The 21968-nt window shown below is 36.3% G+C and overlaps 3 protein-coding genes across 13 annotated transcripts; 2 read left to right on the top strand and 1 right to left on the bottom strand.

The window, feature by feature from the left end:
- Nucleotides 1-111: 111 nt before the first annotated feature.
- Nucleotides 112-1443, top strand: LOC140777450 (protein yippee-like At4g27745). Of its 2 annotated transcripts, XM_073121586.1 has the most exons (3): nt 112-354; nt 478-594; nt 868-1443. In XM_073121586.1, the coding sequence occupies exons 2-3, from the start codon at nt 502-504 to the stop codon at nt 1093-1095; spliced, it is 321 nt and encodes a 106-aa protein (XP_072977687.1). In that variant the 5' UTR covers nt 112-354; nt 478-501; the 3' UTR covers nt 1096-1443. The 2 variants fall into 2 exon arrangements, with proteins under 2 accessions (XP_072977687.1, XP_072977677.1); XM_073121576.1 differs by having other exon boundaries at nt 112-594.
- A 4823-nt stretch (nt 1444-6266) lies between these two features.
- LOC140776963 (BTB/POZ domain-containing protein At3g05675-like) lies at nt 6267-17351 on the top strand. 10 transcript variants are annotated; one of them, XM_073120884.1, is made up of 5 exons: nt 6267-6333; nt 6412-6542; nt 7647-7810; nt 13090-13170; nt 15688-17351. In XM_073120884.1, the coding sequence occupies exon 5, from the start codon at nt 15753-15755 to the stop codon at nt 17058-17060; it is 1308 nt and encodes a 435-aa protein (XP_072976985.1). In that variant the 5' UTR covers nt 6267-6333; nt 6412-6542; nt 7647-7810; nt 13090-13170; nt 15688-15752; the 3' UTR covers nt 17061-17351. The 10 variants fall into 10 exon arrangements, with proteins under 10 accessions (XP_072976985.1, XP_072976983.1, XP_072976992.1 ...); XM_073120882.1 differs by lacking the exon at nt 13090-13170 and adding an exon at nt 8245-8292; XM_073120891.1 differs by lacking the exons at nt 7647-7810; nt 13090-13170 and adding an exon at nt 8245-8292.
- A 2123-nt stretch (nt 17352-19474) lies between these two features.
- LOC140771298 (E3 ubiquitin-protein ligase PUB23-like) lies at nt 19475-20965 on the bottom strand. Its single transcript, XM_073112783.1, has one exon. The coding sequence runs from the start codon at nt 20867-20869 to the stop codon at nt 19649-19651; it is 1221 nt and encodes a 406-aa protein (XP_072968884.1). The 5' UTR covers nt 20870-20965; the 3' UTR covers nt 19475-19648.
- Between the last annotated feature and the right edge of the window lie 1003 nt (nt 20966-21968).

Here is a 21968-nt window from a genome sequence, read left to right as displayed (position 1 = left end):
TAGTTATGAGAGAAAAGTGGTATTTTACTCGAAGAGTTTATGCAACAAATGAGAGTTAGCATTTGGAAATAATTATTTTTGGTGCAAATTATCTAATAAATGGCTTTTTATCAAGATCACCTCATCTCGGTGCTTTTTGGAACTTTAACGGTTTCACCCCGATCGTCCTTCTCACTAATTTGTTGCTTCCGTTACCAAATCTTGCAATCCTTCTTATCCGATTGCTATTTGGCTGTTTGCTTTCCACTTTCCAGTAGCCTCTTCCCCTAATCTGAATCAAATTGTCAATCAGAGAGAGAGAGAGAGAGAGAGAGTAGAAATAGTTCAAATCTTTTCTTTTGCTTTGATCTTGGAGTGAGTTCTTCCTATGGGGTTTATGGGTTTTTACCCTTTTGATTACTTGATCGTAGTAATGTTACCTTGTTGATATCTTTGTGAGATTCTGACTCGAACCTTGTAATTTTCTTTTCTTTCTAGTTGTAGAGAGCTGAGAGTTTGTCCATGGCGGAATTAGTCGGCCCTAGAGTTTATAGCTGCTGCAACTGCCGCAACCATGTCTCTCTTCACGATGATATCATCTCTAAGTCTTTTCAGGTTAATTTTTAACAGAACTCTCGCAAAGTTGGGAATTTTCTTTTTCTTTCTATCATTTGATCACCATTTTTGTTATGGAATTACGGATTGCTGCGTATGAAATTCGAAGAATACAAATATTATTCAACTTGCATATTAATTTGCGCGACGTAGCTTAATTAATGAATGCAAATAGTCATTATAATTGAAGTGTAGTTTGGTTGCATTTAATTGTTGTGCTCTTACTTGGTGAATGGTTCTGTCTTTATTGCATTGCCATACGAATCGGATTAGGGAAGAAATGGGCGTGCCTTCTTGTTTTCGCATGCAATGAACATTATCATGGGGCAAAAGGAGGACAGGCAGCTCATGACAGGACTGCATACGGTTGCCGATATTTATTGCGGCGATTGCCGTGAAGTATTGGGTTGGAAGTATGAAAGAGCTTATGAGCAGTCACAGAAGTACAAGGAAGGGAAGTACATTTTTGAGAAGTCAAAGATTGTCAAGGAGAATTGGTAGTTCTCATGAACTGTAGTATTGGTAATGCTTGTGATGCACACGAAGTGTACATATAATGCAGTCTTCTGTGTTTTATGTTCCCCTTTGTGCTCATAAGTAACTGTTTAACTAAAGTTCAGTCTCTACTTGTTTTGCATCCTTGCTTTGATGCGATAATTAAGTTCATGTAGTGGATCGCTGGTAACTGTTGATTTTGTTCTGCTGTCTAATGATCATAGTGAATGTGTCACGCTTTATCAGAAATAAGGTTTGTCATCCTTTATCTAGTCCTAAACTGCCTTTCTGGTGATGGTATGTAGTATACTACTCACAGTTTCATGGGAATAAACATAAACTATGAAACCAAAAGGATACATACAGATTACTCAGTTTATCGTTGCAAATCTCTTTCATTAGACATTCTATTTATTTATTTAATTTATATCTTTCTTCCTTCTCCAAAGTTTTTCCATCATGATTTTAGGGAAGTTCTCTTGAATTTGAGACCTCCTGCAATTATTTGATGGTTATGACTTATGACTAATGTGTGAATTGTCTCTGTTGACTGTCTAAGTACTTTTGAGCTGCACCAACTTCTTTTTTAAATATATGCTAGAATAGAAAATCTACTTTTTTGACAAGCTGACTTTTGAGTTATTGGTAGCCAAATTATCTATAAGTGCTAGTTTTGGTTTATTTTCTTTATTGTTAATCTAAAATCATTTTATAGCTTCCATGAAGGGATCAAATATCCTAGGCTAAGACTGTTGGTTTCTTCTGTAACTTTGATTTTTTTGTCATGAAACCTCTCTGAATAAACTGTAGAAATGGACTATCTAATACATACTAACTGGTTTTAAATGTACTGCACCCATTCATTTGGTTACTTGTGCTTGATCATGTACTCCCAAAGTTTCCTAATAGGACTCAAAATTTATTTGATGTTACTTTGCACATCCGTGTACTACAATTTTATGACTATCTTTCACCATGAGGGACTCACACTTATGCTTATTTGACAGAGAATGAGGGCATAAACCTGTTGAAACAGTCTCCATTATGCCCTTATGTCAGGGAGCATGTATTTTGCTCATAAAATAGGGTGAATTAGCAGGTCTGATTGACACTTTATGGTTACAGAGGTGATAAGGTATAACTCACACTGATGGTATTATGGTATTACATGAATGTAGAAGTCATTTACAAGTGCCCAAGAAATAAATGATCTTGCTCCTTTATGTTTAATGTATGATTGTTAGGATGACAGTGTCATAGGAAAATGATTTTTCATGATTAGATGAGAAGGAAAAAAACTGAGCCCAGAACAGAGTGTTTCATCTCAGGTAGAAGTGACCTTATCTGGAAACATAGTGGTGAATAAAAATGGGCAGCATTTCTGAGATGGAATCTTTAATCATTGCCCATTAGAAGGAGTTGAGGAATAATGATCTTTTTCTGACAAAGATTATAGCAATGATCTTATGCATCATGGGCAACTATTGTTAGAGAGAGTTGTGACAATCTATGATGCGTAATATTACTGCATTCTGATACCTAAGGTGGTTTATCAGACCTCTTATGTAAGTAGACTTCAAGAGTGCAAGAAGGTGTCCAAAATAAGAAAGTATTTATATGTTAATAATGATATGGCTTGATTTAAATGCTAGTTTTGTATCATCAAATTTAACAAGTTAGCTTTTAAGTTATCTATAAGCTCACAGTATGAATACACAAATTTCTTGCTTACACTTTTACCTTCCAAGGCTAAATCTCACCCTAAGAAGCTGACATATTGGTATATGGTTTGTTCACTCTTCTTTCATAGAGAGAAGCTTTGAATAGTTGAGTCCCCTCTCAAGAGCATCTCAGAAATCATGGTTTCAGTTCTTCCATTATATGAGTTTCAGACAATATCTTGAGCTTTCTCCAGGTTGAAGCCTGAGGGAACTGATGTAAGCTAGCTGGAACAAGGTAAATTCACCAAATGATCTGCATAAACTGCCAAACTTAGATCTTTGGTGAAACTCAAGCAATGTGCAGAAATGTCTTTTGGTTGGAAGTCAAAAATGTCTACCACCTGCAGGAAGAACTACCGAGTCACTTAACAGAAACATCCATACGCTGGTGATTGGAACTAAATGATGTCATGCAGAAACTTAGTAACATGTCCTTTTACTTGCCTAGCATCTTTTTCTGGTAACTCTAGCTTTACCACAGATATGAATGTCTGTACTATATAACTGAACAGAATGGGAGTGCAATGGCAACTGCATTTCGTGTAGTAGCTTTCTACGGACAAGTGGCTACTGGGAGGTAATATAATGTATGGAATATTTTACTAGCTTATGAATGTAATAGATGAACTTCCTTAATTTCAGTCATGAATGGGAATTGATGCTGAAGGTGTCCTGGTGACCAAGGTGATCATTTCTCAATCTTCTGAAATTCTATCTTCTTTAACAGGAGCCTAATTATGTACTGAAGTATTCACAGAGATTTCATGTTGATTTGAACCATTCTTGTTACCCTATCCTACAAATTTCTGTTCCACTTACAGAAAGAGAAAGCAAAGAGAAAACAGGTCACTGGATTAGTTGTTGAGTAAATAGATGGAAGTAATGAATAATCGTGTTTGATTCTTCACATCTTTTGATGCATATCTCTACCTGGCTGTCTTTACTGCCATGTTGTTCATGATGCTCTTACACCTTGAAATCAAACTAATACGATTTCCAGATTGCATTTAGTACTGCAGAATGAACATTTATTTTTGTCGTTCATCTTGAACATTTTTGGCTTTCTGCTGGGCAGTGTATGTAAATTATAACTAGCAACAGGATGTATGCAGTATTCTCATTGTCGAGGAGATTGTTTTTAAGACTTGAACAGCCAAGCTTAGGGGTGAAAATCGGTTGGATTTAGGTTGAGATTTCAGACTTATCCATATCTCAATTTTGTTAGATATAGGTTGAGATTTTTCTATCCGTTTTAATATTCAAATTCGTATCCACATTCGAGTAGTCTATGCAGATATGAATTTGAGTTAACGAATAAAGTTCGAAGCAATATCCACATATTAATTAATTTAGAATATCATAAAAAAAATAGTGATATAAAATAATTTTTATATGAATCTCTAATCTAATTTTTATATATATTTACTAATTGTCGGTAGATTTTAGTAATTATATCACAAGTATATCCAATATCCAATACTTATCTGTGATTGTACCCGGCAGACATGAAAATTAAATTCGCTATCAATATCCGAAGAAAAATATGAATACCGATATGATTTTACCGCCGTCTGATTAGTATCTGATCCAGTTCCTCTTACTCAGGCTGCTGCGCCGAGGAACAGTCAATCTAACCAAAATAAGTGCCACATTACCTACTCATTAAAGTAGAATAGGCTTCGATTTTCTTTACTTCCATTGGATCTATAAAATTAGTAAGCTAATATTTTTTAAAAACAGAAAACAAAAAAGCTAAATTTAGAGGTAGATTCTGTTATCTGAGAGCAGCAATTTCTAGTTTTGGAATTCATATCTAGATTCAGAATGGAGAAGCAACCACACGACAACAAGTGGCATCTTAATATGAGAGCCCAACTATGATTATGACCCTTAAAAGGATGATTGTCAACTGGCCCAGAATTTTATACGCAGTGAAAACTCTATGTTAGCAATTCCTAGTGGCCAACTTGCTGAATTGGGAACCAATTTTAGCATATCCTACTGCCAAAGTTCTTGAATGGTGTTCCAAATGCTTTGAGAATGCTTCCTTGCCTCTTCCTCAATTGCCCCAAATTTCCATGGCCTAAGTTTAATTGGTGCCTCAACAAATTCTTAAGTTAGCATTCATAAAAGAAAAAATGAAGAGAAGATGAAGACCAACTTCCAAATTCAAGGAAATTAGATAAAGAAATTGATGAAGAAATGGGAAGTTTTGATACTTCTCAAGTCTTTCTATGAAAACTTTGAGAAATACCAACCAATTCTAGTAGAGTTGGTAAGTACTTTGTTCATGACCAAGGTGGTCATGAGTTCAACTCCAACCCTAAACAATACTATAGAGAAAATTGTTCGGTGGTTTGGCCCAATTCGGTTGATGATTTGGTAGTACGGTTAGTTTAGCAACTCAACGGTTTGGAGCAGATCTCGACAGCGTTTGATTCGAAATAATTGTTCGACGACACATATGGCATGAAATCTAGACTAGACAGCTAAAAGCTCGGTGGAGCCTAAAGTGACTCTGTATCTAAAGAGAGTTGGCCCTTTGATTAACCCATATATAGACCTTCGGGCTTATAAATGATAAAAAAAAAAAACTTTGAGAAATCATCAAAATATTAAAATTATTAAAATAATCTTGAGGGTCAAATATATTATTCGGATATAGCCGTTATACAAGTTTTAAAAAGAGCATCCCAAGGAAGAAACTTTTTTCTTTTTCTTTGTATAGAAATCAAATAAATAAAGGGTTGCTTTCACAACTTCTTTTATCTTTTTAAATTATTTTTTCAGGCATTAAATATAGAGCCTCAAGGTTTAGTATTATAATAACAAATAATAATCACAAAATATACGAAGAAGAAATAGAAAAGTTTAATTTCTATAGCAATGGGGGGGACTACCAAGACTCAAAAACCATCAAACTCTAAACATTCTAAACCAAAAATAATAAAAGTACTTCACTCCTTACAATGAGCTCAAGGTTCAATTATCCGGTCGAATGCAGGTGTTAATAAAAGTATTTGCGCAGAGCGTCCCAGGTACAAGTTATTCTTAGTAAAAATTAAATAATATAATCTACCTAATGCCAACGGTCGACACGTGTATGAATAGAATTAATATTTTGCGTGTTCCGGAGACCTCCCAAAGATCCTTCCATGGGATATAACCCCCCTAAAGTGACAACAACCATGATGCCCAAGTGCATAGTGTGAGAATAGTGATACTCTCTTTTAGCGAAACAAGACCACATTAGTGGCAACTTTCACCAACATGGGCATAAGAAATTTACTACTTGGAGAACAAGTTGCAGGATAATTTATCTTTGAGATGCTAATCTAATCAAATCACATGAAGTACTAACACTATAATTTTTCTTACACACACACGCATGTGTCCACATCTATATAAAGTACAAGGCGTCATTTTTAATTTCTTCTGAGCGGGGCCATTGGATGGTTGACGTTGTAGGGTGAGTGGAACTTCCGTCGAACAGGTGGAGTGCATCTCCGGAAAGCAACCAATCGTATGTGAGGGAGCTCTGACTCGAGGTTTTAAATCCACTCCGTCTCTGTTTACTTTTTCCCATTTTGTTTCGCTTCAGGTTTTGTTGGCTGTGTCAGTGAAGGTAGAGCGGAGGCAGGAGGGGGAGGAGGACAAAGCTGCCTCTTTTGGTTCGTATCTCTTCTCTGGGCACGACGATAATTGCAGGAGTGGCGAACCCATCTCACTGAGGTATGAATCTTTTTTGGCTTCTGTTGGTGTTTCCTTAATCTGGTTAGTAAAAGGTCTCGTCTTTGTTAACTAGGTTGGTCCGATTCTTAGAAAGGATGGTTTTGGAAGTGGAAGAGAATTGTGGGTTGCTGAAAAGTTGTGATTTTGTTGTAGTGTTTGTGCTGTTTTATTGTAGTGTTTGTGGGGGGCAATGGTGTTTTATGAAGGTGAGTTAGCAGCTTTGAGCTTGTGTGGTCAAGATCAGATTAGGACTGGATGGTTGGAGAGTTTTCTGGATGTTGCATGGTTTCGTCCTTTGGAATTCATATAGTAGAGATAAGGAGTTAGATTCTAGAGTAGTTTTTTTTTTCAGTGAAGTTGTTCTTGATACCATTACCTGAAAGCGTGCTGGTATTTTAAATTTGTTCAGTCTATCATGCTGGTATTTTAGATTTGTGCAGTCTATGTGTGGAACATTAAGAATTTAAGATAGCATTAAGTGTTAATTTTATGTCGGAATGTTGCGTGATTGGCTTACACGCGATATCAAGTATTATGTGATAACACGTTCCTTTTGCTTGGGCTTTTTCTTCTGACGACTGGGATATGTAGATTTAGGTGAGGAAGATTATATTTAAGTAATATTTGGTACATTGAATGAGGCAAGATAGTTTAATATCATGGCTAAGTATATAGTAAATTTTTTCTGTCGTATTATCCTACCATCCAAGACTATATTCTGTGGATATGTATCATAAGAGCCTTCTTCAGACTAAGGTTATTCAACCTACTTATGATTCTCTACTATTATTAGCTCTTCAAGCAGAAAGAATCTCTTTATCAGGTGTGGCCTCTTATCAACATTTTAGGATTACTTGGTTCCAAAAGAAATTAATTTATTATGTATAGAGATATGTAGCTTTCATTTAGTACCTGTTTGTAGCATGCAATACATAGCTTTGGATATATTTGTCACATTTTTGTCTCTCCTTATGTCAAAATCCTCATCTATCAAATTCTAGTATTTTGGCTTATTTTCAGTAATATGCCACTCCAGTGTTTTTGCCTATGTCACCATTTATCCCTTTTTTGATGACTTCCTGTTTGATGTTCTTTTCTGTATAGCTGTGATTAAATACTACTACTGGTGGAGCACACTCACAGGTAATGCATGTGACATACTGTTAGGATAACTGGATAACCATGAATCAACTAGTGCTCAGCCATAATAGATGCTGGATGCCATTCTTGATAGGATGTGAAAGACATTGTCCTGGTTACCTTCTAAGGTATCGTCATACAGTTTGACTTCATAGTTCACTATAGGATACCCTTGATAGTGATGCTGTTGACTCATCTTTACATTTCTTTCGCTAATCTCTCAAGTTTATGTTATATTTATATTGCTGAATGACTCAAGTTTTCTTTTAATTACCTCAGACAACTTGAAACAAACAAAACACAATTTGGAAAGAGAAATTATGAATAGAACTTCTTAGATTTATTTTGGTTTGTAGTTATTGGAACCATCTCTGTAAAAGAATTACTTTGCTTAAGTTGAAGCTGACATGGATAATTGTCTTTCTTTGGGATGTTTTATCTTTTATGTGAACAAACAAACAATACTATATTTTTCTTTACTGAGCTACATGTATCAGTTCCTCTTTCTAATTCATGCAACTCTTACTGACTGATCTTCTTGATTCCTTGGCATTATATCTAGCAAAACCATAACAAACCAAAAGGAGGTAGACTCTGAAGAAACCAGAAAGTAAGAACAAAAGTAATATATATATATATATATAAGTTACATACTGTTGGACTTCTTACCTACATTATAAACAGGCATTAAGAATATCTTTGTATTGTAATTTGTTTATTATGCAAATGACTCTTCTAGTATACTAGTTACCTTCTCACTGTTTGGTTGCAAATTATGCTTGCAATACAGGAGCAGTTATGCTTTCCATATTCGCTGCTGACCTTTTACCCACATTGGTTAGAGCCGATCCTACGATCTTCTTCATTAGAGGAGAGGTATCGAACCAAGTACCAACTTTTTAAAGTTGGTTGGTACGCCATTTATATCTTAGATTATTGATTCTTCATTCTGGAGATCCATCATAACATCAAAACCAAGGTTCCCAGTATCGGGATCGGGATCGGTATCGGCCGTCCAGAAAAACGATACGTATCGGCCGTATCGGCCGTTCGTATCGGATCGGACTATTTTTTAATTATATAAAATTCTAAATATTATTTAAAAATGCAGAAAAATTTAGAAAAATGACAAAAAATAAGAAAACAAAAATTACTCACATATGAAGTCTAAAAACTTAAAATAATGTATTAACTTACTCAAAATTTAAAACTTTGTTGAATACCGAGCTGGTTCTCGTAAATTTCTATAGTCTTCATCATCATAATCACCATAAGTTTGTAAATATTGATGTCTGGGTACTGATGCTCCAAAAAGTGATTCCATCATACTAGTCATATTGTATGGATCTTGTTGTGTGACTTACGTTTGAGGAGGATAATAACCAGCATTTGGATCTTGTTGTGTGACTTGCGTTTGAGGAAGATAATAACCAGCATTTGGATCTTGTGTCTGAGAATACTGAGTATACTGAGGATAATAACTAGCATATGGATCTTGTGATGGCTCCAAACAATAAATACTCGATGTACCATAATCATAGGAACCAAAATGCATCTCATGACGACGTCGCTGATATGTATATATATCCTCAGTTTCTCTGTCTTCACTCCTTATGCCTCCTTGACTTTCCTCAACAAATTTAGATGGAACGATCTCACCACCATATGTATCATCAGGACTATGACTCGTACCAGCCTCTGCCCTCGTCGTGGTCTCTCCCAATATTTTATCTAACCATGGGTTATCTCTGTCATCTAATAACTTGTCCTCCATTTCTCTTATCCATGGAGTCAAGGGGTCTTCTTCATCAAAAACATGATTTAAATCAATCAGTTGTTCATTTTCTGCCTTTCTTCTTAAATTTCTCTCCCTCAATCTCATATTATAATGACAAAAAACTAATTTCTCCAATCTTTCCATTGTCAATCGGTTGCGTGTTTTTGTGTGGATTAAGGAAAAAGTAGTCCAATTTCTTTCACACTGTGATGAAGACACAGTTTGACTTTAAATCTTCTTTGCTATTGGCGTCAAATTTGGTGCCTCCTCCCATTCATAAATAGACCACCATTCAGCTGGAGTGTTATGAGATATAGCTGCAGCAACTTTAGCAGTACTGAATTGCCCAGCTCTCAATCTATATCTCTCCATCTGAAATCAGAAATATATTATTAGCTTATTGATTATATTGATTATTAAAAGTTAAAACTTGAAACAAATAATAATAAAATTATTTAATTGAATCATAACTTACTTCTTTATCGCACAGGATTTGTTTATGAATATCGGGCTCAAGCTTGCTGATTACCTTTCTAACCCCCAACAAGACTTCATTATCATTATTGACATATTTAGAGAATTGAAATCTTGGATTAAGAAAATACCCTGTAAAAATTTAAAAATTGTAAGCATTCAAATTTTTAAATATTCATAAATAAAAGTAAATTAAAACTTAAAACTTAAAAGCATGCTTACCACCAGCGTGTATATCTCTATGTAGTTGTTTGTTCCATCTAGAATCAATCATCTTCCACCACTTCTTATAACTTTGGCCCACATTTTTTTTTATTGATTCTTTAGCTATGTCCATTGCCTCATATAAGAAACCCATCTCAGACTTGTCATCACTGTCTACAAGTCTTAATACTTTGACAAGAGACTCAAATACTGCGGTGGCAATTGTAATATTATCCTAAAATGTATTTACAAGAGCCATATTTTTTAAAGTTTCACCTAAAGATTTATCTTTAGGTTTCATATTCTTAATTTTCATAGACCACTCATGTGATGTAAACATCCGTATAATATCATCCTTGTAGCGCATGATGCTCTCCAAGGCTAAAAAGTGAGTGGCAAATCTAGTGACGCCGGGTCTGATGATCTCCCTACCACCAGTCATCTGCCTGAGTAAATTAAGAACCCAACCATGGTTATATATAAAATTTGTTAACCTCTGAACTTCACATATGACCATGTCAATTTCAGGCTCTTTTGCAATATCCTCTAACATCAGATCAATACAATGTGCAGCACATGGCGTCCAATATAAATGAGGTCTTTTAATCATCAGTAAATTTCCAGCAGCTTTATAATTTGTCCCATTATCAGTAACCACTTGGACTACTCTTTTTTCACCAATTTCTTGTACTACCTCATCCATCAACTGACAAATATAATCTGCACTTTTAAAATGAGCAGTAGCATCCACAGACTTCAAAAATATTGTCCCCATGCCAGAGTACACTAAGAAATTAATTATATTTCTTCTGTTTTGTGTACTCCACCCATCACATATCAGTGTACAACCAAATTCATCCCAATACCGTTTAAATGTCTCAATATAAGTATGAAGTTCATCTACCTCTGAGTCAAGGTATTTAGTAGCAATATCATTTGAACTAGGAGGGGGAACACCAGGCCCTACTGATTGTATAGCATCCACCATAGTGTGATAGTAAGGGCTATCAGCTACATTGAAAGGAATATGATTGTAGAAGAAAAATTTAGAGATAGCTCTACTAATGTGTTTCTTTGCATTTTTAATTCCTTTGAGAGCTGTCTTGATTAAAGTCTGTGTACGACCCCTTTTTTTCTGAAGATATGTATCCATTGGTCCAATATTTTCAGACTCTGCTGTAACACCAGGAGTTCTATGGGTAGAACTGCTGCCCCCATATTCTCTCTCTCCTCGTATATTAACTGATCTAGATCTCTGAAAGTTACTACCAGTGCTTCTTCTCATCTCTTCCTCTTCTCTATGCATATTTCTGCTCTCTTTTATTGCCCTCCTCATTTGTCTCTCCTCCTCATCCTCCTCACTTTGCTCATTGCTATCATTATCAATCTGTACAGGATTATGCATCAATTCTTCACGAATCATTGACTCTTTTTGTTGTGCAGATTGTTTATCCTTCTTTTTGCCAATTAAATGAGCCAACATCTGTTTTCTAACTTCCAAAGACACTTGAGTGCAAGCTGCTACATTTCCTTGTCTTCCAGCTAAATGTTATTTCAAACGACTGACACCACCACTCATTTCCTTTCCACACCAGTTGCATTTAACGCGCCTTTTATCTTGCCCAATAATGCTACAATGTTGCCACCCAATATCGGTATCATATGACTTCTCTTTTGGAGCCATTGATATTTTAGCTCTGCAAGACTGCAACTAAAAAATATAAACAAAAATCAAAATAAAATATAAAATAATTTAAAATAAGGCATAATTGCATAAAGCCATAAGCAGCACCTGCAGCTTGCTGCTGCTGCAAACTGCAGCTGTAGAGAACCTGCTGCTGCAGCAGAGCAGCTGCTGCAGCACCTTGCTGCAGCAGCAGTGAGCAGCAGCAGGGGAGAAAAAATTAAAAAACTGAAAAAAAAACCTACCGAAGGTCGCCGGAGATCGAGGTCGTCGTAGAACGTCGCCGGAGGTCGAGGTCACCGGAGAGACGGAGATCTACTCAGTCGCCGGGGAGAAAGAGAGTAAGAAATCGGTGAGAAAGAGAGAAAGAAAGAAATAAAGAAAAGAGAGAAAGAGACTAAGAGAGGAAAAGAGAGAAAGAGAGAGAGAGAAAAGGGAGAGAGGCAGGTGGGGATGGGGACATCAATTATTGATGTCCCCCGGGTCGGATCCGACCCGTTCCCACCCGTTTCGGCTGGGATCGGGCCTGGCCGATCCCGATCCGTTTCGGCCGATCCCACTCGGGATCGGCCGAAACTGAGAACTATGATCAAAACAGTGCTCTGATATTGCTTGTAGTTTATCTACTATAAGATAGAGATGATGGAAGACAAAAATCTAGTAGATTTTATATAGTTTTATACTAAGGGTTATTAGACTTATTTATTTTTCTGAAACTAATCTAGCATCATACTATTCATGGTACTGTAATTTGTCAGTATTGTAGCAGGGAATAGTCCCGATGAATATTTTATTATTATTTTGAAGGAGTCCTAAATAGTGTACATTAGGGTTTGTTTAAGTAACCTAAAGAGTCCTATTAGATTATAGTTTATTTTAGATTAGGGTTTCCTATAAAAGGCTACATGCGACAAACAAATGATGAAATTACGAAAAGAAGTTTCTTTTCGGTAGGTGCTATCTCTTTCTCTCTCTCTCCCTCATATTCCTTATCTATTATCTTTCTCTCTAAATTATCACTCTTTCTCTCTTGTTCTCTTCATCTTTTACCTTTTTTTGTACCTCTTTATTTATATCTATTAGAGAATTCACCATCAAATTATAGGACCTCTACATTGTCCTACGTTAGTTTTATTTTGTCTTAACTAGAAAAGGAATTTGGGCATAAAGATATAACTAACAGTATTAAGCTATCTATTGCTTTGTTAATTTCTCCCGTTCTTTTAAGAATAATTTCATTTAATATGAAGATTTTTGTGCATATGTAGACTGTAATTCTTTTTTACCTTGGACATTTGATGTTGAAGATGTGGGTTATCCTGATTGCATTTGGCTCACAAAGTGTTTTGGTATGTAATCAGTCCCTACCTCTTAAATCGATATATCCTTTTGATTATTGAATATGAAACACCCACCTCTAAAAATCATATGTTCTTTACGTGGAAAAAATTTACATGACTCGCACATGATCTGTCAATGTAATATTTTCACAAAATATCTAAGATAGGTCTAAAATATTATAACAATCTAAGCAAATAATTCATAATTACAAGTATCACATGCCTTAACAAGCCTCGAGGAATATATATTCATATACAAACTTAAAACATAAAAACTCTCGCAGGTGCTAAGTCTAACCAGGAAAAAAATAATAAGCAACACTAATAAGAAAATAAATCCGCTACTTCTTGAAATTTGCATCCTTCATATTTAACTCTAAAATGTTTCCACAAAAAAAGCAGTGAGCACATAGCCCATCAAATATAATCCAATAATAGTCTATGAACAATGTATTGCATGATAAATAGAAAAACATGTCCATAATTATCAACATATCAAAGTAAATATGTACAATGTAATTTGCAACAAACTTTCATTTACTCATAAAACACATAAGTGCATAATATTATCATAACTCAATGTGTCATAATTCACATAGTAAATATAATAACGAGGATTAGTCATTTAGTGGTAATATCGCCCATATATGTCTAATGGTGCTGTATATAACCGATTGTCTGTGGCCATCAGACTAAGAGACCTAGTCCTAGGCCCATCATCATCAATATTATTATCACTCTAGTAAATCATCGCATAGAGCAGAATCATTACTTGTTGCCGAATTATCGCACATAACAAAATTATCTTATGTAGCGAAAAAGTGCTCACAGCTCAATGGACTCTCTGACCCTGCATCATCAATATCGCTAGAGCTATAACCCAACCACTTAAACATTTTTCTATTATAATCTTAGATTAGTTTCTAAACAAGGTAGCATAATCACCTAAATGCTTCAGCAGCTAACGATCTTAGGTGTAGATCGTTAATATGATGATACTATATAATACACTCTACCGTTAACTCCGGGTTGAACGGGTAAGAAGGGCACTACTTAATTAGGACTAGACTAATAATGATGCATGCATATTGTACTATGTTTTCTATTACCTTATTACATCATAACCATCAAGATAATATATGTCATAACTAAGCATGGAATCTATCATAAAAAAAGCGATAAGTAGTAAATAATGAATGTAAAAGTAATTAATAATATAATAAATTAATTATCATCACAATAATTACATTATTCATAGACTAATATAAGATCTAACTCACTTGAAATATCTCTGAAATTTGTTAAACTTTCCTCAACAATCGGGCTCCTCTAAAATCTCGAGATCCTCCTCGTACAGTAATGGGTCTATGGATCTGGCTGCGGGGTTGGTTGGTTTGGTCCGTTGGTGATTTGCGGCCCTCGTCGAGCTCTTCAGCAACACAAAACAGAGAAGAGAGAGAGAGAGGAATAAGGGAGAAGAGAGTGGTTGGGAAAAAGAAAAAGGTCGAGGGGTTAGATTTTTATAAAGACAAGGGGGGAGGGGGGTGGAGTGGAGTGGAGTCCAAACTCCACTCCGATGCCTATCTCACCCACCTCTTGCAACTAATCGCGAGATGTGGGGGAAGAGTGGAAGAAGTCGACGCACGTGCTTGGCGCGTGCACTGCGGTTGGAGTGCACACGCATGGCGTGTGCGCTAATTGTTTTTTTTTATTTTTGGGTGTTATAGAATAAATAGGAAGAACAATTTCCCAGTAGTGCACCTAAATTCATTTTAATAGAGAAATATAATATTATTCATTAACTTTTATTGTAGAATATCAACTTAGGTTCTCTTTAGAGTTTGTTGGAAATATTAGTTATCCTGTACATACTATATTAATTTTTGCCTAGTCACCTGAATATTCTGCCAATGATTGGATAAGCTAGGAGAGACATTTTCAGGAATTTACATAAAATTTTATAGGGTAGTTTATAAATCATACCCTACATTTTACTTATCATGTGATTCACACCTGTTTTTGATAATTTTATAATCTGACCCCTTCTTTTTTTTTATAATTCTCGTTTAACATCATGACGTTATTTTAACTAACTGATATCGATCAAATTACTATAATACCATCATCACTATTTTCTCCCTCTCTGCCCCCTCTTCTAATGAAAGCATGGGTAATTTAGGCATATATAAATTATTTCATATATTATAATAAAATATTTTTTTACTGGTACCGTTTAAATTAATGGAGGGTATTAAATGAGAATTATAAGAAAAAAGTATAGGTCGAGTTACAAAAACCTCAAAGACAGGGTGTGAATAATAAAATAGATAAAATGTATGGTGTGATTTGTAAAATTCCCAATTTTATAATGGATTATCAACTTTTAAATCTTTGTAAAGCATATTGGAAAGACTGCTTGTTACATATATATATATATATATACTGCAGGCATATTTTGTGCCATGTTTGAGTTTATTTCTGTAACTGGGAACTGAAAACTGAAGGCTACTCATTCTCTTCCTGCAGTCATGTAGCATCTAGAAGAGCACCTCATTGTTGAGAATGAATTTCATAAGAAATTCAACGAGCATATGGACCAATACAAGGAAGCTGAGACATACAAGTTCGGTGATCAAATAACGAGTGATGTCATTGTTCATTTAAGAAACAAGGATAGGAGACCAGAGTGGTTTCACTGCCACTCATTCATTCTGACAAAAGAGAGCAAGTTTTTTGCAGATTGGTTTTCTAGAAATCGTTGTAGTCTCTCTAATGATTGTATTGAAATTCAGTGCTCACGATCCGAGTATGACCATTATGCTAAACTCTTGAAACTGCTATATCTCTCACAAGATTCACTTTTAGACTCGTGGGATTCTGTTAAATCTACCCTTGGTATTCTTCAAGCATCAGTTACCCTTCAATGTGAATCCATAATGCGTAGCTGCATCCAGTATTTAGAGGCTGTACCTTGGGATGAAAAGGAGGAGGGAGAGATTGTAAAATTAGTTCCATCCCTAGGCCCAGAAGCCTTGCCTATATTATCTCGTATACAGCCTGTCAATACAAATGCCACAAAGAATGTTTTCCTATCTGCCATCCGCTTTGTTACAACAATTGACACTTCCTCCCCTCCACTCTCAGTTGAACTGAAGACTTCTGCTCAGGAACAAATTGAATACATGCTTCTGGATGATGACGAAACTCCTCTGGTTGCCGTGGATGAAGATGTGAAGTGTGAGCTGCAGAGTGGCCTTGACAAGATGTTTACCACATTCAAGATGGCTCTAGATTTACTGGTCCCAGAATATGATAAATCACCTGAGCAATCCGAGCAGAGAGTGTTGCAAAGCCTGTCGGACCTTGAGTGGATCTGCAATATACTTTCTAAATTTGATTTAATGAAGGGCTTCATTTCCAGCTGGATGCATATCTCTGACCATGTCCTGGAAGTACTCCAAGATGAAAAATATGAATGTAGCTTGTGGGCAGTGAAAGCTAAGCTGATAGAAGTGACTGGAAAGGCTTTGGAGGCTATTGGTTATGGCAGTGTAATACTTCCAGCACCATCCAGGATTCAGTTCCTTAAGACATGGCTTCCATACATAAGGAAGATGAAGCCTTTGCTGGATTCCAAGAATGCAGAGGATGAGACATTCTCTTATAAGATGGACGGCGATCTGTGTCAGAATATCGAGGGTGCAATTGTTTCTCTGGTGCTGGCATTGCCATCTAGTGATCAAGCAGACGTATTAGCAGACTGGATCAACCGTAGCGAGCAGTTGAACTACCCTGATCTAAGTGAGGCATTTGATGTGTGGAGCTACAGGACCAAAACTGCAAAGAGGAGGCTGATGGTAGGCCTCAAAGGAGTTGGCAATCAATCTGTGAGATTGTAATCTGATATCACAGTTTAATTTATGTCCTATTTAGATGAACTAAGCTTGATAATTTGGTCATAAAAGATTTTTGGTGGTTGTTTTTATTTCTCCAGTAAGATGCCAACTAAACTTTTTATACAATGAGTTATAAGAAGGCAACAATGAAGTATGGCAGTGCTTCTATTCAAGCTTACATCTGCTTAAAGTTGATGCAAGCTTCTCTTCTTATGCAAATTTTGCTTTGAAGAAATGTTTCTTTTCTAAAATGTTGTCTAAAGTGTTGGTTTCTTCATTGATTCGATGCCTCATGCCTTTGTCTGATAAAGATGATAGAAAGATATTACATTTACTTTTTGCATCATTGCGTTGTTTATTAATTTCTCATTAAATTTAACTAGTATTGAGAGCTTGTTTTAGGAGAACCTAACCTCACATTAGATGATGGTGTTGCAATTTTTTTTTTGTTGTATCGCCATGAATCTTCAACTACTAGCTTCTAGTACTCATTCCAAAGTATATTTAGTGCATGCATGCTTGCTAGTTGCTACTCTGTTTATGTTAGCTTGAACACTATATAAATCTTGGTCTGAGGTGATGGTCTCCATATTTTGCATCACATTAGTGAAATGGCTTCATGATAATTACCTCTTGATCATCAGAGAAGAGTGGTAGAGTCCTGAGTCAACTATTTGACATTTTTATCTTTCATGATATATATATATTTTTAAATTTGTTCTATTATATTATTGACCCTTAATCTTATACGTATTAAAAAGTAATTGGGAGAGTAGTTGTGCAAACAAAAATTAAACAAACATTTTGAAGCGTATATATGTGCTTAAATATTAAATTTAGAGGAGTATACACATAAATAAGAGATGTTTTAAGTTCTCAGTTAGCATACTGTTACACAATAAAACTAAGATCATGCATAAAGGTGACCTATGCTCTATATGCTATTGAACCTTGAAAATGTCGTTTATTGCTGTAACGAAGACAGGAGTATAATATATTAGAAGATAATAATTATCAATAAGATAAGAATATAATACATGGAAGGAAAGATAGTACACGTAACTAGTTAGGCCCTTCATATATAGAAGTAATATTTATCGATAGTATATCTTATATAGTTAGTTATCTATAAGAAGTTATAGATTTTAGGATGGACTATATATTACCATGAACTAAAGATTGTGGCATGAGGTCTCTACAAGCTTTTAAGTGTTAAAATAAAGTCTTCTTAACACTAGATATTAATATAACATATGCGGTCACTATATTTTACTTTTATTATTATTTATACTCTATCACGTAGATATTTATCGCTCGACTCAATATTTTGTTTTTAATGCCTCAAAAATGCATTGACATCGTATATCTGAGTTAAATTAACCATAGATATAAAGGAATATTTATACCTCTTAATTAAGGAGCTCATACAAATCAAGCCAAACACCACCTCATCTCTTATAAGCCGTCTCATTATCTTCTTCCTTAACTTTACCTAATCTTCCTCCCATCCTCTCTATCCCCATTCCCACCCTATTAATTTTTTCTCCTTCCCTTTTAGCATCTCTTATCTGTTCACCTCGACTTATAAGTACTAAGAATGGAGTGCAGGGGTGGTGATGCTCTCCAGCAAAGTTTCGAGTCTTGCCCACGAGTTGAAACGGATGAGAGAGTGAAGAGACGAGAGATGGCAAAAGAAGAAGAAGAAAATGTGGTTTAATGGGTGGGGGAGAAGTGAGGGAAGAATGAGTAGAGTTTGAAGATGGTGAGTTAGCTCATGACAGGTATTTTGGGACATTAATTGTTTTAATTTTGAAAGTAAAAATACTATATATATATTTGATCTATTGATGTTGGGTTAAGTTAAACTCAGGGTATTTTTGAAGAATTAAAAGCAAAATAGAAGGGCTGAATAATAAATCTTCAAAATCAAGGTATGAGTGATAACAGAAGCAATCCTGTAGTGTTTTTGATTAATTATTTCCTAGATTCTAATCTTATGATGTCTCTAATTTTTGTTGGATTCTCTAGTTTGAGAGCCAACAACTTAGGGATAAAAAAAAGAGATACAAAAGTGATAAAAGAGACTCTAAATTAGATTTCTTTAAAATACATTTAATTCCTAGTGGTATATATGCACCAGTAATGGTGATCATAAATACTTCTCATGTACAGATGATAATTCATTAACACAATATGTATTAAGCTGTACCAAATTTGATGACAAACACATTAATCCATGCTATATATATATATATATATAATGAATTCATGTAATATTTGTCCTTTCTCTGAGTCATCAAGCATTAAACTTTTGCACAAAATATTAATTATGATAGATAACAGATGCTCTCATAGTCTCATTGAAAGGCTTCATGAGATCAATCCCAAATATATATAGTTATATAAAAGGATACCATTCAACAAGTAGTCCTTCTGATAATTGCTTCACTATTTCAAAGAAAACAAGGAAATAAAAAGAAAAAGAAAAGAAATAAATAAAGCCACACATATTCACACACACAAAAAGGAAAAAAAAAAAAAACTAAAGAAAGGTAGGTATGTATATATTTAAGCCATCAAACCCTAAAGCTTCATGGCAAGCAATAAGAAGGGAAGCAAGGCATCTTCCTCCAAGTCTCCAAATGCAAGCCCAGTATCTCCTTCGCCACCTCCTTGCTCTTCCGACTCCCCTCCACCTGCACCACCATGCACAACTTCGCCACTCCGCCGACCTCCATCATCTCCTCTGCTATCCTGCAATACCTGCACACCAACCCTAGCACCCTCACGGCGCGCTCCGTGACGGCGCTCGACGACCGCAGCACCTTACCGACCACGGCCGCCACACCCGCCGGGTGACCCACCAGCGCCGCCCGCCCCTCTGCGGTCGTGCAAGCTGATTCCAATATGTAGAGCATCGCCTCGCATTTTCTCCGGTCGTCGTCGTCCTCCATCAATAACTCCACGATCAACGCCACCGCCCCGGCCTCGATGGCCCTAGCGCGGTTCTTGCGGTAAGGCAAGACCTCTGCCATGATCTTGAGCAATGCCAAGTTCGTGGGCCGCCCTAGGTTTTGGTCTTTGAGTATTTCCACGACTCCGTCGAAGAGATCACGGGGGAGCTCAAACTTGTGGACGTCATCGACCACCCGAAGTATAGACTTTAGTAGAAGGGAGGCGTGAATCCTGGCGCGGTACGATCCTCTGTTCAGCACCAGCGAGAGAGACGAGATGAGCTCGCCGTTCCGACTCTCGGCGAGCTGCTTTAAAACTCGTGCGGGCGGCTTGAGGTGGTGAAGGACGTCCGTGGCCTCGTTGACGACGAGGAAAGGGTCGTGCAGGAGGGGTGATGGTAAGGGTATTTTCGTCTTTGTGATCAGGGACGCGACGAGCGTGATCACGCCGGCCTTCTCCATGCAAGCCATGGCGTGGAAGTCATCTTGCAGCGAAGACTTGATCTTTCTGAGCGCTTTCAGCTGGCCTTCGACTCCGCCGCCGCCGCCGAGCTCGCGGGCGATTTCCGAGGCGTCTAGCGGGGGCTTTTCGGAGCCGCCGCCGGCGGCGGCGGCAGACAGGGGCTTGTTGACGGCTGCCCAGGATCGGATGAGGCGGAGGAGGGTGGAGTTGGGGGTTAGAGTCTGGTCGGCCAGCGGCTGGTTGGTGACCGGACACGTGTTGTGGCCGTAGGCGGTGAGCCACAGGTCGATGCTGGCTCTGTCGTAGGAGACGCCGGTGGAGACGGTGACCGGATCCTCCATGATCTGGAGAGAGATAGGGCATAGGAAGTAACGGGGTATCTCAACCCCATCCATTTGCCCTTCTCTTCTTGTTAGCTCTCCCTCCTACTCATAGGATGTGATGAAGAAGAAAACAACAACACCATTTGAATGAGAGGTAGAAGAAGACTTGTAGACTACTTGATACAGATATATATATATATAGAAGAGCAATGATTCCTTTATAACCAATTAGTTATTAATTTTTTTTTTTCATCCTTCGATAAATTAAAGGGTATATAAGACATTTTACATATGCGACTAGATTAATCGATAAAAAATTAAAATTTAAGTATTTTTTTATTGCTTATTCTTATAACTATTTTCTTAATAATAAAAGTGTCAACTTCTACTAATTTATTATTATTTTTATTTTTTATAAAAATAATAGATAGCTAAGAAAGAAAAATAATATAACAAATTTACCCTTACAATTTAAAAAAGTAATCGATACTTTTGATTCCGTCCGATTATGAGAAAGAAATTAATAGTTCTTGTTGAATCATTTAGCTATATATAAATGCTTCGACGGAAAATTTTAAAATAATACCTTATATTTATTATTAATTATATAATTAAGACCCCTCTAACCCTCTCTAACCGTCGTGAACTGCTATCAGTGCATGTGTTATTCCACTATCTTATTTTTCAACTAAATTTCACGGTTAGTCTTTAAAAAGGTGTGAGATCATCCTTGAAAATTGTTAACTAGTTTTGTGTTCGTCGAAAAAGTTCATTCATTTCTCGCCGAGCTGATTCAGTTTGAACTGCTATGAGTTTGTGCGCGTTATTTTACCGTCTTATTTTCATCCTAGTTTCACCATTAGTCTTTCTATAGGTGTTGAATTGTCTATCAACTCTAATGTTAGGAAAGCTAAGATTAAGACCTAAACTACCCTTGTTTGACCTACTCCACTTTCCTTAATTTCCAAAATACCTCTACCTAAAATTCTTTCTTCTTCAAGAATATCTTTCTCAAACTAATTTTGGTAACTTCTCAACCCATAGTATGGTAGTTAATCACTAAAACACAGGGTGTTATGCAAACATTTCCCTCTTCTTTTTCATCATTAATGACTAACTAAGAGGTAGTTGGTCAAACTAGAGACCAAATTTGGGCATGGAATAGGTAGGA

Source organism: Typha angustifolia, chromosome 2 (genome assembly GCF_048772165.1).
Source record: "Typha angustifolia cultivar Huaian chromosome 2, ASM4877216v1, whole genome shotgun sequence".
Classification (NCBI taxonomy): domain Eukaryota; kingdom Viridiplantae; phylum Streptophyta; class Magnoliopsida; order Poales; family Typhaceae; genus Typha; species Typha angustifolia.
Note: the sequence above shows the minus strand (reverse complement) of the source record. Positions and strands in the feature narration are given on the sequence as shown.